At 43.5% G+C, this 17,140-nt stretch overlaps 1 protein-coding gene across 1 annotated transcript in view; it reads left to right on the forward strand.

The window, feature by feature from the left end:
• The window catches only part of TENM4 (teneurin transmembrane protein 4), a 478,872-nt gene that overhangs the window by 182,916 nt on the left and 278,816 nt on the right, over nucleotides 1-17,140 (forward strand). Inside the window, exons 5-6 of the mRNA XM_063127306.1 lie at nucleotides 9,912-10,010; nucleotides 13,419-13,654. Coding sequence (XP_062983376.1) covers nucleotides 9,912-10,010; nucleotides 13,419-13,654 — 335 coding nt within the window. The remainder of the gene's footprint in view (nucleotides 1-9,911; nucleotides 10,011-13,418; nucleotides 13,655-17,140) is intronic.

Here is a 17,140-nt window from a genome sequence, read left to right on the forward strand (position 1 = left end):
AACAAGCTGTAGTTTATTATATGCTTGACCACGAACTCGCTTATCTCCTCTCTCCCTTCTTTCTGCACAAGGGGAAGAGATGGAAAAGTTTCCGTTCATGGTTTGTGACAAACTGTGGTTCCATCCAAATATTTATACTTTCATCCAGGGTAGATTTGATTTAAATCACTACTCAGAAAGACTCGATTTAATCATGTGACTTCCCCCACCCCCCCAAAAGTGCACTCTTCGCTATAAGCTTAATACATATTTTACACAACTCAAGAGTTACCAAAGACTCGTTCTCGCTGGCATAATCTTAATATTTACAACCAGATGAAGGTTTCATTTTTAGAATAACAATTTTCAGATTAGTTTTACAGTTGTATCAAAAAATACTGATTTGGTTATACTATTAGAAACACATCATAGATAGATAATTATGAAATTATTGCGAGGTGAACTCTCTCCTAATAGGTTAATCATTCATATTTGGACAACTTTTCTGCTGTACTTTATTGGAAGGAGAAAAATAATCATTACCTGAATGGATTAATGGAATTCCTTTACCAAAAAATTTAAACGTTGCATGAATATACAGCCTCATGCTACATAATTAAAAACTAATCCTTATTTCATGATGAATTACCTTTGGACTATAATGTATCTTAAATAGAAAACTATTTTTAGATAGAGTTTTCCTCAAAAAGCATTTTATTAAAATAAACATCCGATTTAAATTTTAAAAAAATTCAATTTAAATAAAAAAAAAATTATTTTATTTTTTAAAAAATCATTGATTTTTATCCATCCTGCTTACATCACCATTTTATCCTGCCCTTCCTCCACAGAACTGAGGCCAGTGAATGTGGTTACCCCTCTTCTTTTTATCCTACCTTCAGTAGTGTGAGGTTTTGTTGTTTATTCGTTCAGTCGCTTCCGACTCTTCGTGACTTCATGGACCAGCCCACGCCAGAGCTTTCTGTCGGCCGTTGCCACCCCTAGCTCCCCCAAGGTCAAGTCTGTCCCCTCCAGAATATCATCCCTCCATCTTGCCCTTGGTCGGCCCCTCTTCCTTTTGCCTTCCACTTTCCCTAGCATCAGCCTCTTCTCCAGGGTATCCTGTCTTCTCATTATGTGGCCAAAGTACTTCAGTTTTGCCTTTAATACCATTCCCTCAAGTGAGCAGTCTGGCTTTATTTCCTGGAGTATGGACTGGTTGGATCTTCTTGCAGTCCAAGGCACTCTCAGAATTTTCCTCCAACACCCCAGTTCAAAAGCATCTACCTTCCTTCGCTCAGCCTTCCTTCTGGTCCAGCTCTCGCAGCCATAGGTTACTACGGGGAATACCATTGCTTTAACTATGCGGACCTTTGTTGTCAGTGTGGTGTCTCTGCTCTTAACTATTTTATCGAGATTTGTCATTGCTCTCCTCCCAAGAAGTCAACGTCTTCTGATTTCCTGGCTGCAGTCAGCGTCTGCAGTAATCTTTGCGCCCAGAAATACAAAGTCTGTCACTGCCTCCACGTTTTCTCCCTCTATTTGCCAGTTATCAATCAAGCTGGTTGCCAAAATCTTGGTTTTATCCTAAGAGGTGATGACTGGCCTAAAACCTGCCAGTAAGGTTCATGACTGAGTGGGAATTCGATCCCTAGTCCTAGTCTGATGCTGTATACACTATTATTCATTTAAAATATTCCTCGGTTGCCTTTCAGGGCAAGAGCCCACCCAAGGTAGCATACAACAACAAAACACAGACTAAAACTGATGCAGTATTAAAATATAAAAACACAATAAAAACACTAAAAAAATGTCAAACTTATCAGGAGAAGGCCAGAGTAAAATCATATGTGGCCAGAGTAAAATCATATGTTTTCAAGTCTTTAAGAGCATGCAATGATGGGATCTAGGCCCTTTCTACACCGAAGGATTATCCCAGGAAAATGGAGGGATGGATTGTCCCTGCCTTCTCCCGGGATCCCCTGTGTGGCATTTGCATGCACAGGAATGATCCCGGGATGATCCCGGGGGAAAAGGCAGGTGTAGAAATGGCCTTAGCGGACCACCCATGGGAGCTTATTCCAGAGATGTGGGGCCATTGCAGAGAAGGCTCTCTCACATAAGTTTTGACCACCTACCCTATTTCTTCGATTCTAAGACGCACTTTTTGCCCCCATTATAAACATCTCTAAAAACAGAGTGCGTCTTAGAATCGCGGGTGTGTCTTAGGGTTTTTTTTTCTGCTGGTGGTACTGAAATTAGTGTGCGTCTTACAATCGATGGCGTCTTACAATCAAAGAAATACGGTATCTGCTCTCTCAGGTGGGCAAATGAGTGCGGGCAGGCTGGTATGGGTGAAGATGGTCCTTCAAGTACTTTGATCCCAAACCATTTAAGGCTTTATTTATTCACATGGCAGGGGCTGTTCAAAGAACACAGATATCTGCTGTTCAGTCAGTGGTCACTGTTATTGTGAAAATAACAGAGACCACTGTGGGCAGCAGGCATCGTTCTTTCCTGCAAAGAAGCACGTACTGCTTCTGAAATCAAAATCCTCTTGCCCATCTCAGCTACAAAAGCCCAGATGGGCGAGAGTCCAGAACACAGGTGGAAGGACTCAATTTCACAAGTAGCTTATGTGCATCCTGAGGTTGCATACGCTAAAAACATATCCAAAATAACAGAGCCAGACAGTGCCTTACCCTACATCCATCTGTTGTGGCATTATCTGCAAAATGCAACACCAGTTGGTCACAGTGAACCTTCAAGGATTCTGCAGTCTGGGCCCCAAGATCTCAATTAAGCACCTCTTGAAAGAGCTGGCTAGCATTGTGCGGTGGGCGGCTGAGAAGTTAAGATTTCTCAGACAGCAGGATCACCCAGAGTAGGTCCGAAAATCGGCTCTTACTTGTGTTCAGTCGTATATCTTAAGAGATGTCCACCTCTTGTGTTCTAGTCTCCACCCCTATTGCTTCATCTAGCCTTCTGCTAGATCGAGAAAAAGCATTTCTTGGGTGCAAATGTTTGTTTATTTATTTATTTATTTATTACATTTTTATACCGCCCAATAGCCGAAGCTCTCTGGGCGGTTCATAAAAATTAAAACCATAATAAAACAACCAAGAGGTTAGAAGCACAAATACAAAATACAGTATAAAAAGCACAACCAGGATAAAACCACACAGCAAAATTGATATAAGATTAAAATACAGAGTTAGAACAGTAAAATTTAAATTTAAGTTAAAATTAAGTGTTAAAATACTGAGAGAATAAAAAGGTCTTCAGCTGGCGATGAAAGGAGTACAGTGTAGGCGCCAGGCAGACCTCTCTGGGGAGCTCATTCCACAACTGGGGTGCCACAGCGGAGAAAGCCCTCCTCCTAGTAGCCAAATATTACTTTAGGCTGTGTTTTTCTGAAAAGCTTACTCCTAAGGTATTGTTTTAAAGAAAGATTTTGCCCTAAAATCATACAACAACAACAAAAAGTCTAGAACCAGATGCCACGAAACAGCAACGGTGCGTCACATCCCCCCTCCTCTCAGCCGTAACTTGTGGTAACGTGTGGTCATCACATGTTGACCACACATCGTAGCTTTCTGTTAATACATCTGACACGGAATGAGAGGGGCAGCTAGAACGCCTTTGCTGCTTTGGCATTGGTCCTGCCGTTCATCACATCTAGTCCCTAACTTAGGAGAAAGCTTTCTGAAAGACATAAATTCAAGAAACATTGCTCCCCAAAGACTTTCTTAACATGTTAGAATTTCAAGAATAATACCATTATTCTCAGCACTGTTTTGAAGCTTTCCTCTCTCCTTTCTTTTTACTTTTTGCATTTTCTGGGGCTGCTTCCCCTCCCTCTGCCCCTTTCTTGTTTTTATTCTGTTATTGGCACTTCCATTAAACATTATATAACCCAACACCCTATCTCATTTTATATTGGCAATTTCCCACTAAAATGTACAATTCCATTGTAAAAAAAACACACCACACACCACAATTTTATATGGGATTTTAACTACTGATAAATTCGTATTTCTATCCTAGCTGCTACCCCACTTGTTGGCTTGTCCATCAAAAGCTCTGCTTTATTGCTTTCATCTTGACATACAACTTCTCCCACATTCTTGGAGAACACAAGAAAACAACAGATACAACAGCATTGGTTTTAAACCGTTTTCAAGGCCTGTGTGTTGGTTCATGCAGGTTCAGCTGCTTGACTTCAAAGCTATATATGTGAATCATGTTTCTCTTCCTGAGATCAAGTGCCAGGGTTTACTAGGGTGACCATATGAAAAGGAGGACAGGGCTCCTGTATCTTTAACAGTTGCGTAGAAAAGGGAATTTCAGCAGGTGTCATTTGTATATATGGAGAACCTAGTGAAATTCCGTCTTCATCACAACAGTTAAAGGTACAGGAGCTATACTAGAGTGACCAGGTTTAAAAGAAGGCGGGGCACCTGCAGCTTTAACTGGTGTGGTGAAGAGGACATTCAAATAATTTAGATGGCCCTGGCAACAGACCTCCTGGGTTGAAATTGCTGCTGGTGAACGCCAGGTCGGTTAATGGGAAAACAACTGCTATCCAGGACTTGATCCTGGATGAGCATGCCGACCTGGCCTGTATCACAGAGACCTGGTTGGATGAAGCTGGGGGAGTTAATCTCTCTCAGCTTTGCCCACCAGGGTTCTCTGTCGAGCAGCAAACAAGGCCTGGAGGGCGGGGAGGTGGAGTGGCAGTGGTCTATCGGGATTCCATCCCCCTGACCAGGTGCCCTGTCCCACAGTCTGCAGGGTTCGAATGTGTGTATCTGAAGGTGGGTGCCCAGGATAGAATAGGGATTCTGTTGGTGTACCGTCCACCCCGCTGTTCAACAGTCTCCCTTCCTGAGCTAGCCGGGATAGTCTCAAATTTGGTGTTGGAGTCCTCACGGCTTGTTGTTCTGGGGGATTTCAATATCCATGCTGAGGCTGCCCTGTCGGGAGCGGCTCAGGACTTCATGTCCGCCATGACAACTATGGGTCTGTCCCAAGTAGTATCTGGCCCCACCCATGTTGCTGGGCACACTTTGGACCTTGTTTTCTGTGCTGGATGGGGTGACAGGGATCTGAGAGTGGAGGAACTTTATATAGTTCCGTTGTCATGGACAGATCACTACCTGGTGGGGTTTAGACTTGCTGGCACTCAGAACCTCTGCAGGGGTGGAGGACCGATTAAGATGGTCCGCCCCAGGAGGCTGATGGATCCAAATAGTTTCCTGATGGCTCTTGGGGATTTTCCTGTTGCCTCGGCAGGTGATTCTGTCGATGCCCTGGTTGATCTCTGGAATACAGAGATGGCCAGGGCAGTGGACACGATTGCTCCTGAGCGCCCTCTCTCACGTTGTGGAGCCACACCAGCCCCCTGGTTTTCCAGTGAGCTGGCAGCAATGAAACGAGTGAGACGGAGGCTAGAGCGACGTTGGCGGAAAACTCTGAATGAATCTGATCGAACACAGGCTAGAGCCTATCTGAAGGCCTACTCTGTGGCAATTCGGGCAGCGAAAAAACTTTTTTTCTCTGCCACTATTGCGTCTGCAAAGAGCCGTCCAGCAGAGCTGTTTCGGGTGGTCAGGGGCCTTCTACACTCTGGCCCCCAAAAAGTGATTTCAGACCTTTCAACAGCCTGTTGTGACCAATTCGCCCAGCACTTTGCAGACAAAATCGCTCGGATCCGCTCTGACTTGGATGCTATTGTTGATACAGATCCAGTGGATGTAACTTTGGCACCTGCTTGTCCAGTATTATTGGATACCTTTCAATTTGCACAGTCCGATGATGTGGACAGGGTCCTTGGATTGGTGAGAGCCACCACGTGTATACTAGATCCTTGCCCTTCCTGGCTTATAAAAGCTGCCAGAGGGGGACTGGCTGAGTGGGTAAGTGGAGTGGTCAATGCCTCCCTTCGCCAAGGAAAGGTCCCAGCCTGTTTGAAGGAGGCAGTGGTAAGACCCACACTGAAAAAGCCCTCCTTGGCCCCCACTGTATTGGATAACTACCGGCCAGTCTCCAACATCCCATTTTTGGGCAAGGTATTGGAGCGTGTGGTGGCCTCCCAACTCCAGGGATTCCTGGATGAGACGGATTATCTAGATCCATTTCAATCTGGCTTCAGGCCTGGTTATGGGACAGAAACAGCTTTGGTCACCTTGGTGGATGATCTTCGCCGGGAACTGGACAGGGGGAGTGTGTCCCTGCTGGTTCTGCTGGACCTCTCAGCGGCGTTCGATACCATCGACCATGGTATCCTTCTGGGCCGCCTTGCTGGGATGGGTCTTGGAGGCACTGTTTTACAGTGGCTCCATTCCTTCCTGGATGGACGGACCCAGAAGGTGGTACTGGGGGAGTCCTGTTCGACTCCTTGGCCATTGGCCTGTGGAGTCCCTCAGGGCTCTGTTTTGTCTCCCATGCTATTTAACATATACATGAAACCGTTGGGAGAGGTTATCCGGAGTTATGGGGTGCGGTGCCACCAGTACGCTGATGACACCCAACTCTACTACTCCTTTCCACCCAATTCCAAGGAAGCAGTTTCTGTGCTAAACCGCTGTTTGTTGGCAGTAATGGATTGGATGAGGGCGAACAAATTGAAGCTCAATCCAGATAAGACAGAGGTGCTCCTGGTCAGTCGAAAGGCAGATCAGGGAATAGGGATTCAGCTTGTGTTGGATGGGGTTACACTCCCCCTGAAGACGCAGGTCCGCAACTTGGGTGTGCTTCTGGATTCAGCCCTGAGCCTGGATGCCCAGGTTTCGGCGGTGGCCAGGAGTGCATTTGCACAGTTAAAGCTAGTGCGCCAGCTGCGCCCGTTCCTAGAGATGTCGGACCTGGCCACGGTGACACATGCCTTAGTTACATCCCGATTAGATTACTGTAACGCGCTCTACGTGGGGCTGCCTTTGAAGAGTGTTCGGAAACTCCAGCTGGTTCAAAGAGCTGCAGCCAGATTGTTGACCGGGGCTGATTACAGGGAGCAGACATCTCCCCTGTTAAAACAGCTCCACTGGCTTCCAGTCTGTTTCCGGGCACAATTCAAAGTGCTGGTTATGACCTATAAAGCTCTATATGGTTCGGGTCCAGGTTATTTGAAAGAACGTATTCTCCCCTATGAGCCTGCCCGTACTTTGAGATCTTCTGGAGAGGCCCTTCTTTTAGTCCCACCTTCTTCACAGGCACGCTTGGTGGGAACATGGGAGAGGGCCTTCTCGTTGGCTGCTCCGGTGCTCTGGAACTCTCTTCCTGGGGAAGCTAGGCTGGCCTCCTCCTTGATGGGCTTTCGGAAGCAGGCTAAAACTTTCTTGTTCAAGCAGGCCTTTGGAGAGTAATCCAGCCCTCCATCTATGTTAATGTTTTATAATTTTGTTGTGTATTTTTTTTAATTGTTTATGGTTTTGTTTCCCTCCCCCCCCCCCATGTATATTTTAAACTTTGTAAGGCCGCCTTGAGGCCCAGCATTGGGCAAAAGGCGGGATACAAATAAATATAATAATAATAATAATAATTTCACCAGGTTCTCCATATATACAAATGACACCTGCTGAAATTCCCTTTTGTATGCACCTGTTAAAGATACAGGAGCCCTGTCCTCCTTTTCATATGGTCATCCTATGTTTACGCTGTCAGAGATTCCCCTTGCAAACAAAGGCTGGGGAAGGTACGGGAGGTTGAACAAAATCATTACTCGTCACCTTTGCAAGGGTAGATGGAACCACTGCCATGCAAAAATCCGAGGGCACTTTATAGAGTGTTGCAATTTCAGGTGTATGGAAAGAGCCTTGGGGGTCATCTGCACCAAGCAGGATATTCCACTATGAAAGCGGTATATAAAAGGCAGGAGCCACGCTACTGCTTTATAGCGGTATTGAAGTGCACTGCAGGATCTTCACTACTGCTTTATAGTGGTACTGAAGTGCACTGACAACTGTTAGGGCCCATGGCACATCTACACCAAGCTGGATATTGCACAATGAAAGAGGTATGATAGTGGTATATGGTCTGTGTCTATGGGCCCCAACAGTTGTCAGTGCACTTCAATACCACAATAAAGCAGTAGTGTGGCTCTTGCCTTTTTTATACCGCTTTCATACCACTTTCATAGTGGAATATCCTGCTTGGTGGAGATGAGCCCTTGGACCAAAGGTATCTTCAATTCAAGGTGCTACCTGAATTCAGCTTCTGTTGCAAAAACGCTCACTGGTTTTATGCCACATCCTGTAAGCTGAAAATGATAACAGTGCCCAAAGGACAATGTCTCCCTTCTCTAGTCTGTGCCTCAGAATTCGAATTACAATTCCAGGTCAAATTCCATTTTAATGTTCGATGGTTTGACAAGGGAAAATATCTGTCTTTGCTCATAATAACACAAATAATGGAATGAAAGTTTTAAAACAATAATCTTATTTAGAGCCACCCTTTGTATGACAAGAGGGTCCTTCAGTATGTCAGTGTTCCAGCCCGTTGAGAGACCCATTGTAGATGGATTGTTAGCACTGAAGATCGCAGCGTGGAGGTGTAACATGCGGTCCTATTTATATGTTTTGGTAAACCTGGATAGGAAGATTCCATAAGACGGAAAATGCAGTGGCAGATGCTGAGATAACCGGTGGCTTTCTGGGGACAGGAGACATGTTCCCTAAAGTTAGGAAGCTGGAAAACCACCACTGTAGGGAATCTTCCTCCTCCAACAACATCTATATATCAGTTATGATAGCCCTGTTTATGTGATCCCTTGTTCTTGGATGAAAGAAGGATAATCAAGAGCTCCTGACCTTGCCAGGGGTGGAAGTTGTTGACTTGTTTTCAATTGGCATCGGTTTCAGAATTTGTAAGCAAATCAAAGATTGACAGATGAGTTCAAGGATGGTGATCTGCAGGATACACATAATGCCCAATTATGTTGTCTGCCTCTTGTTCTGGATAAAATGAATTGGTACCAATGGGTCCTGAACTGTATACATTTAGAGGGGAAACCGAGAAAACATAATTGTGACTCTTAAATGTCTTTCGAAATACATGTTCCAGTGATACAAGGTAAGAATATCAGGGGATGCTCTTGATTGTTAACTATTCAGTTTGGAACTGCAACGTGAAATGTAACTAAAAGAAGAAAGAGAATGAGATTCAGCCTGATTGAATTCTTATCTGAGATCTGTGAAGAAATGGTTTCTAGGAGGATTATTGACTGGCATATTCCGTCTTGTAGCTGGCGCACCCACTGAGACAGACTCATTACTGGGGACGCTTGCTGTGCGAAATTAAGATGTCCAGTAGATCAGATAGATTCATGTGTGATGGCTCTGGACAGCTAAGTTGGAAGCATAGAAAGCCATGAAATGTGAACACAGACATCAGATAACTTACTTTTTATGTATAAATAGATGCCCACGGTTGAGTGTGTGTTTGTAGATATAGATATAGTTATATACGTTGCATTGATTGTCCAAAACCTGATGAATGCCGGCATTTCCCTGTGACTGTTGATACTCCCAGTCTAATTCCGTGAATGTCTGAAAACTCAGAGATAATGCTGCTGAGTATAGCCATGTGTGATCATCAACATTCACTGGGGGGAATTTTCAGTATTTGCAAAATTTGTGTAGGATTGTCAGTATTGAGATGTGAATGTCCACCTGCACCAAGTGTTAGATATTCACTGTAACGTACGTACACATTTTCTTGTGTGTATGCATATATAGGATAGATCTATGTATATATGGAACCGAACATTCACAAATGCTGTATATGTATATGTTGTAACATGCTATACATATGAATAAGTGACCCATCATTCTAATTCCATGCACAGCTGCACTATAACCATTGTGGGTTTATGAGGTCACACTTCATTGATGCATGTCTCACTTGGCTTCATTCATGTTTCCATATGTATGTAGAAACATAGCAAAGCAGACATTCCTAGAGACATTGCACGACAACCTCATTGAGATGGATATTCTCACCTCCTCCCGACATGATGGTGCTTACAATGATGGGTACGTTGACACTTAACGTGGTCTTTCCTGTTTTAATTGTGCCGTCACTCGCTGATCCTTGCATGACAAATGATCTCATATTTCCCCCCCACTTCCTGTCTTGAATGATCTGACCCCGCCCCTCTTTTCCTTTCTCCTCCCCCTCAAGGGAAGGGTGTAATGAAAACAATGAGGTACTTGAGTATACGGAACACAAATTGTCCTGTACATATTAATGGCAGCCTCGTTAATATGCTGATCCATAGCATTTCATTGGCTCCCTCCTGACACCTTGGAAATCATTTCACTAACACAGAGCGAGCGGTAGCAGCTTAACAAGCTAAGGCATACCATTAGGTTTGCTTTGCATTTCATTTTGAGATGGTTTCAATGTCCTAACCTGAGGATTTCCAGGTTTGTTGTATGAACTTAGGGGGAAATGTCTTCATGCCTTTTGACAATTATGACTGCTCTCCTTCAACAGCACTTCTTCCAATGTTTATTTTTACCCAGGGAAAATGGAATGTATTGTATTGTGCCCACTGGGGTGGGGTGGGACGGTGCCCCTCTCAGTAAGACACACCCTTTAAGAAATAATAACTTATTAGTACAATTATCAGACTACATTTAATTCATAACAGCTTATTACTCGTCTGACCCCAGGGCTAAGATCTTGAAGGCATATGCTACACCAGCCTTGCTTAGACTAAGCAGATGCAGAACAGGTCAATATCAGAATGGGAGGCAGCACACAAAGGCTTTGAAGGCAATCTTGGGTTTCGTAGAAGAAAGGCAGGATGTAAATGAAATAAATAATGGTTATTATTAACTAACAGTTTATTAAATTACCAGTCTACCTGCAGCTTTGCAGTGCAAACCATTTTTTTAAGTACTCCAAGTAGGACTAACATTGGATAACAACCCACGGTGTGCATAATACTTGCGACATTAGGCCATATATTACTGGCCTATTTTAGCTCTGTTTTCTGACACACGCCTGAGGGAAGTTCTGCAAGGAGGTCACTGTGGCAACCAGGAGGTCATGCAAATACAAGGAGAGGGCCCTTTTAGGGGGGAATTAGCAGGGTAAAATCTCTTGACCCTTCCCGTGTTCAAGGGTTCTTCCCTGCAAATTCCCTATTAAGTAGGGCTGTGCAAGATTTGGATTCGGATTCAGAATTCTGAAGTATGGCAGTCATTTTGTGTGGGATCTGCCATTTTCTGCATAGCCCTAGTAGGAAAAGGCGGGGGGAGTCCTACAACTCGACACATTGAGTAAAGCGTCAAATATGGCAGCCAGCTTGGTCACCAGTACATCTAGGGGGGAACATATTACCCCAACATTAAAATCACTCCACTGGCTGCCAATTAGTTTCCGGGCAAAGTACAAAGTGTTGGTCATCACCTTTAAAGCCCTACATGGTTTAGGTCCAGGTTACCTGCGGGATCGCCTTCTCCCATACAGTCCACCCCGCACACTCAGGTCCTCTGGGAAGAACTTACTTCAGTCAGTCAAAACTGACAACTGTTTTGGCTGACAACTGTTACCCAGAGGACCTTTTCTTCTGTTGCCCCCAGACTGTGGAATGGCCTGCCGAAGGAGATTCGTAAAATTAACTCTCTCTATCTGAATTTAAGACAGCTTTAAAGACTAGCCTTTTCTGGCAGGCTTACCCAGATGAATGTGAAATCAAGAATTTTTGTGTTGATTTGTTGTACTAATGTTGTTTCCTGCCTCGATCCAAAGGGAGAGGCGGGTAAGAAATATTATTATTATTATTATTATTATTATTATTATTATTATTATTTAGAGAATAGAAACTGATACTCTGAAAACTACAGGTATATACTCTAGTAGAGCAGCAGTAGTGCCACTCCCACTTTTGGCATGCAAATAAGAAATTCAGCAGGGAGGAGGAGTCGGAGGAGAGATACTCTAGTATGTGTGTGTGTATATATATATCTATATCTCATAGGGCTCACTCAATCTAAAGTAAAGGCTTAGTCCATCACTCTCCAAAGGACACAGCATCACTCACAGGCTTAGTCCATGATTGCCAAGGAGAATGCTTCTCTCTGATTGGCTGCAATGCATGCTGGGAGCTGTAGGACTTTCCCCCCTTCTTCCCACTAGGGCTGTGCAGAAAATGACGAATGCCACACAAAATGGCAACCATGCTTCCAAATTCTGAATCCGAAGCTTGCACAGCCCTACTATTAAGTCTCCCAGCTAGGTGGCATCCACAGGGAGTGATCAGTGGGATAAGCACCGCCCACTGATTCTTTCCTACTCATGTGCCCCTGCTCCAAGCTCACTTTAACGTTTTGAGGGACAATGTGGGGTTGTGAATCCCCATATTTTCCTTGCAATGTTGGGTTCCACCTTTGGATCTGCAGATACTGCCGTGACTGTTTCTGCTCATTCCCATATTGGTAAGTTGACATCTAACTCCTTCCACGTGCAGGGCTTGTTGACTCATTAAGGAGGCAGATTGCATGTAGTAGTAGTAGTAGTAGTAGTAATAATAATACTAATAAATTTATTTTTTACCCGCCTCTCCATTCTGATTGAGGCGGGGAACAACAGTAAAAATAAATTCATAAAACTGAATTAAAACATAATATACATTGTTAAAACATCCTAAAATCATTTTAAAAACATCCTAAAATTCCACTGGATAGGCCTGCCGGAAGAGATCAGTCTTAATAGCTTTCTTAAATGCTAGGAGACTGTTAAGTTGATGAATCTCCTCCGGCAGGCTATTCTACAGTCTGGGAACAGCCTAGTTTTGGCTGGCTGAAGGAAGTTCTTCCCAGAAGACCTGAGTGTGCGGGGCAGATTGTACAGGAGAAGGCGTTCCCACAGGTAGCCTAGACCCAAACCATGTAGGGCTTTAAAGGTGATAACCAACACTTTAGACTCCTCCCAGAAACTAATTGGCAGCCAGTGAAGAGATTTTAAAACTGGTGTACGGGAAGTTATGTCCAAGTCAGCCACTGGGACACGGAAAGTCCAGCAGAAGCAAAATCCCTGTGACAAAAGGGCAGTCGTACAACTGTAACCCTCCACGATGCACTCTGTGCAGGGTTCACCCATGCATAGAATCTAGATAATTTGGGCTCAAAGTATCTCATTTCATTTGCAGCATTAGCCTGCTTCGGGAGACAGGGCATAGCTCCGGTGCTGTTGCCACGTACTTTTTTTTTTTATGTTTAACGTCTGTATTTCATTTCTTCCTTTTCCCCTTTCCTTCTTTTTTCTTTCTTTCTTTCTTTAACCAATTCTTCCTCTTCAATGCATGGTACTGGTTCCTTGTTCTTGCTTTTAACCGAGGCTGTTGGGCCTAAAACCGTCATCATTTGTTTTCTGTGTCGGGGAATCGATCACGTGCAACCTCTCTCTCTCTCCTTCTCTTTTTCTTTCCACAGGCACTTCCTGTTCAAACCAGGAGGCACTTCTCCCCTCTTTTGTACAACGTCTCCAGGATATCCTCTGACGTCCAGCACTGTGTATTCGCCTCCCCCTAGGCCTCTTCCCAGAAGTACATTTTCTAGGCCAGCCTTTAACCTGAAGAAGCCCTATAAGTACTGTACTTGGAAATGTGCCGCCTTGAGTGCCATTATCATCTCGGTCACGCTGGTGATACTACTGGCGTATTTTATCGGTAAGCCTTTTCTTCCATTTCCCTCCATTCTTCTTGATTGTTTTGGTATCCTCTTCCAATGCTCAGAGACACAAGCACTGTTCCGGTGTCATCAGTGATGTAGGCCAGAAACTTTTCCAGTGATGTCAGGCCAAAAAAAAAAAAAAAAATTCACGAAGGAATAGTTCCGTTTCATAAGTTCATTAGTAAGAGTGAATGGATACCAATTGGAAATACAATATTAAGCAATCTTGGCAGTTTCAAAATTGTAACGGAGCGGTTGTCAACATACCATGCACAATTCTTTGGTTTGCTAAAATTGATCAGTGTGTTGACCGTTTCCAGTACCTTTGCTTTTTTCTTAAATTTAAATGATGTCAGGGAAGTACATGTTATTCTCCGAACATTTTTACAACTATTCCAATAAAAAAAATCTGCATAATATAACATTTAAGTCTCATTCAGTGTGCTTTAAAGCTTTCCCTCCAGTATTTCAGTTCAAATACTTGGAACAAAAATATTAACAATGTGGAGGGTTTTTTTTCTGTTGTTTACTAAATACAAGTAAAATAAATTTGCCAAATTAGATTACCCTTTAGGGCACCAGAAAATGTTCCAGTGCAAATTAGGCAAATTTACACCGGACGTTTTCTCAAAAGATTTTCCAGTTCAAAATTTCCCGGAAAACCTACATGTGTAGGTGTCATTGTGTCGTGGGCTGTAGCTGCTCAAGCGTCCCTAAGGAGTCAAAACCAAGGAAAGTTCCTACGCCAATCCACAAAGCTTTATTGCAAACAATTAGTACTTCTGTAACACAAACTAGGCACCTTTATGGGAAAATCCCCCTTAGGCAACGCTATGCAAACTAAGCAAAACAATTGACCGTTCAAAGGAAAGAAAAGGCTTTTCAAATGTCCCAAGCTTCAAGGTGGAGGAGGGAGCGTAGATGCCTTCTCACGCAATCTCTCCCAACTGTCTCTTTGCTGCTAATCTCGCTGAACGTTTTAACTTCCGGTGATTCTTAGCGTCCAGTAATGTTTTGGAATGTTCACCCCCGGAAGTTGACTCCCTGTCTCCTGAAAGCATAGGATCTGGCCTTGAGGAGACAGACTCTGGGAGGGGCGCATTCGCAGCTGGAGGCTCTCCCGTGTGAACGTCCTCCCCCACTGGCTTGGCATCTTCTGAATCAGAATCTGTTTCTGATTGATTCCCTGCGTCACCTGCTCCCAACGCTGGAGCAGTAGAGGCATACATGACACATTGTTGGCAAGGGGGAAATGGCAGTTCCACGAACTCTGTTGAATTACGCAAAGAGGAGTTTTGCTTAGTATCCTGGGTTGCCCAGAACAAGTTTGATTTTTTTTCTGCTGGAGGAAGATGCAGAGGTTTGTTGGACAGCTCACACTGGCCCTTTTTACACCACCAGGCCTTCCGGGAGGGAGGGGGAGGATCTCGCGATATGCTGCTCGCGAGATTGTCCCCCTGGATTCACACACAGCGTGCGACATCCCTGGAGGAAGGATTGCTCTCCAACAAAAATGTCTGTGGTTTTTTTTTTAAAAAAAAAAATACGACCCTGCTCCCCCACAATGGGCCCAAAGTGCTCCATGCCCGTTTCCGCCTCCTCGTGTTTACTCGCGAGGAGTCGGGACGAAGCAAGGGCAGGTGGCCAAACGTCCCGGGATGGTCCCAGAACCGCAGAAAACCCAGGAAATACCCATTTTCCCAGGGTTGTCCCCGGTTGACCCTGGGATCCCCTGTACGTCATTTGGACGCACAGGGCCAACCCCAGGGAAAAACAACGGTGTAGAAAGGGCCTCTGGCTTCTACAACCAGTATATCAAATTTAGGTATAACTATGCTTATTACAATAAAATCATATTAGTAGAAGCAAATACATACATTTAAGATTTAAACAAAATAGTCCACATATAACAAACATTAAACAAAAATCCCTGTATGGTTGAAATGAGTTTGGGGATTTTTGTTTAATGTTTGATGTATGTGGACTATTTTGTTTAAATCTTAAATGCATGTATTTGCTTTAAGATTAAAAATATTTTCTACTAACATGATTTTAGTGTAATAAGCATAGTTATACCTAAATTTGATATATTGTTTGTATCAGTTTTCTTAAACTTACTTTGTTTTCAGGTTTGGTTTTGGTTTAAGATAGCACTTTTTCATATTTCTGTTCCTCTGTCTTCTACAAGCAGCCAGCAAAGAAGTAAAGCATCAAAACCTCACTCAATCTGATAGAAAACCCTTCCGTTGCAATCCTAAGGTCAACATCACAATACTTTGCAAAGCAAGGGCCAACCTAGCGAATACACATTCTTTTCCCTCTCCTCTTCTGTAGCCAAATCACCACCACCAGCAGCCCATCCGTTCCTTTGCTTGACTCAACTTTGGCAAACAATGCTGATATATATATATATATAATCAAGATTCCCATAGTAACCAGGATTTGCAATGAGCCTGGGTTATACCTGCCCCAGGCCTAGGTTTATCAGTAGTACATTGGCTTGGGATTGAAATTTTCTGCCTTCTATTTATGCTTTAAATACGCCGTTATTTCATATGCTACTGGCAAATGCCTACGTTGGTCACAGAGGAGAAATGCAGGCACCTCCAAGTACCTGGGAGGCAAACAGTAAAAATATTAATTAATTTTTATTTATTTATTTATTTATTTATTACATTTCTATACTGCCCAATAGCCGAAGCTCTCTGGGCGGTTCACAAAAATTAAAACTATGAGGAACATCATAAAACAACCAACAGTCTAAAAACCCAAATACAAAATACACCCACATGGAATGGTGGTAAATGATGGCTACCATTTTTGTGATTTCTGAATTCCAACAGGAAAGCATCCGAGTGGGGAGAGTAAAATATTCTGTTAATACCCAGAGTACCCCAGGTATACAGTTTTGCAATAGGCTATTCACTTTGAGCTTAATACACATTTTTGCCTTCCTTATTTTCAACAAGGTGGGTGGGGGGAGATATTTATTAAGTGCCTGGAACTGCTCAAGGGGAGTCAGTTGGAAAGACAGTTTCCAGTTTATCCCATTATGAAATGTGTATCATTTGGGGTGAAATAATAGTATATTTCCCATAGAAGAACTAGCATGTGGTGTGTGTGTTTTTAATCCCATTTTGTGGGTCGTTGCACAACAGTAGGTAGAAGTGGAGACTGATTTGCTCATATTTTGAGTTCAAGGAAGAGTTGACATATTTGGGGGAATAGTAGCTGTGCAAAAATAAAACGGGGTGATTCCTCCAGGTGCACAGAGGTACATTTTATTGAGCCCAGCGTGTTTCAAACTCTTCTGAAGCACTGCTAGACACGAACACGTTCAGTCGGTAGTCCCCAATCTCAGTTCCAAAATACGTCTGAGAGATGTTCTGAAAGATATTTGCAGCTCCAAACCCAGTTACCAAAAAATTATGAAATATCATTTAGAATTATTTTCTGAGAGTTCGGATAATATAAACTGAACC

The sequence above is a fragment of the Elgaria multicarinata genome, chromosome 5, assembly GCF_023053635.1.
Source record: "Elgaria multicarinata webbii isolate HBS135686 ecotype San Diego chromosome 5, rElgMul1.1.pri, whole genome shotgun sequence".
Taxonomy (NCBI): domain Eukaryota; kingdom Metazoa; phylum Chordata; class Lepidosauria; order Squamata; family Anguidae; genus Elgaria; species Elgaria multicarinata.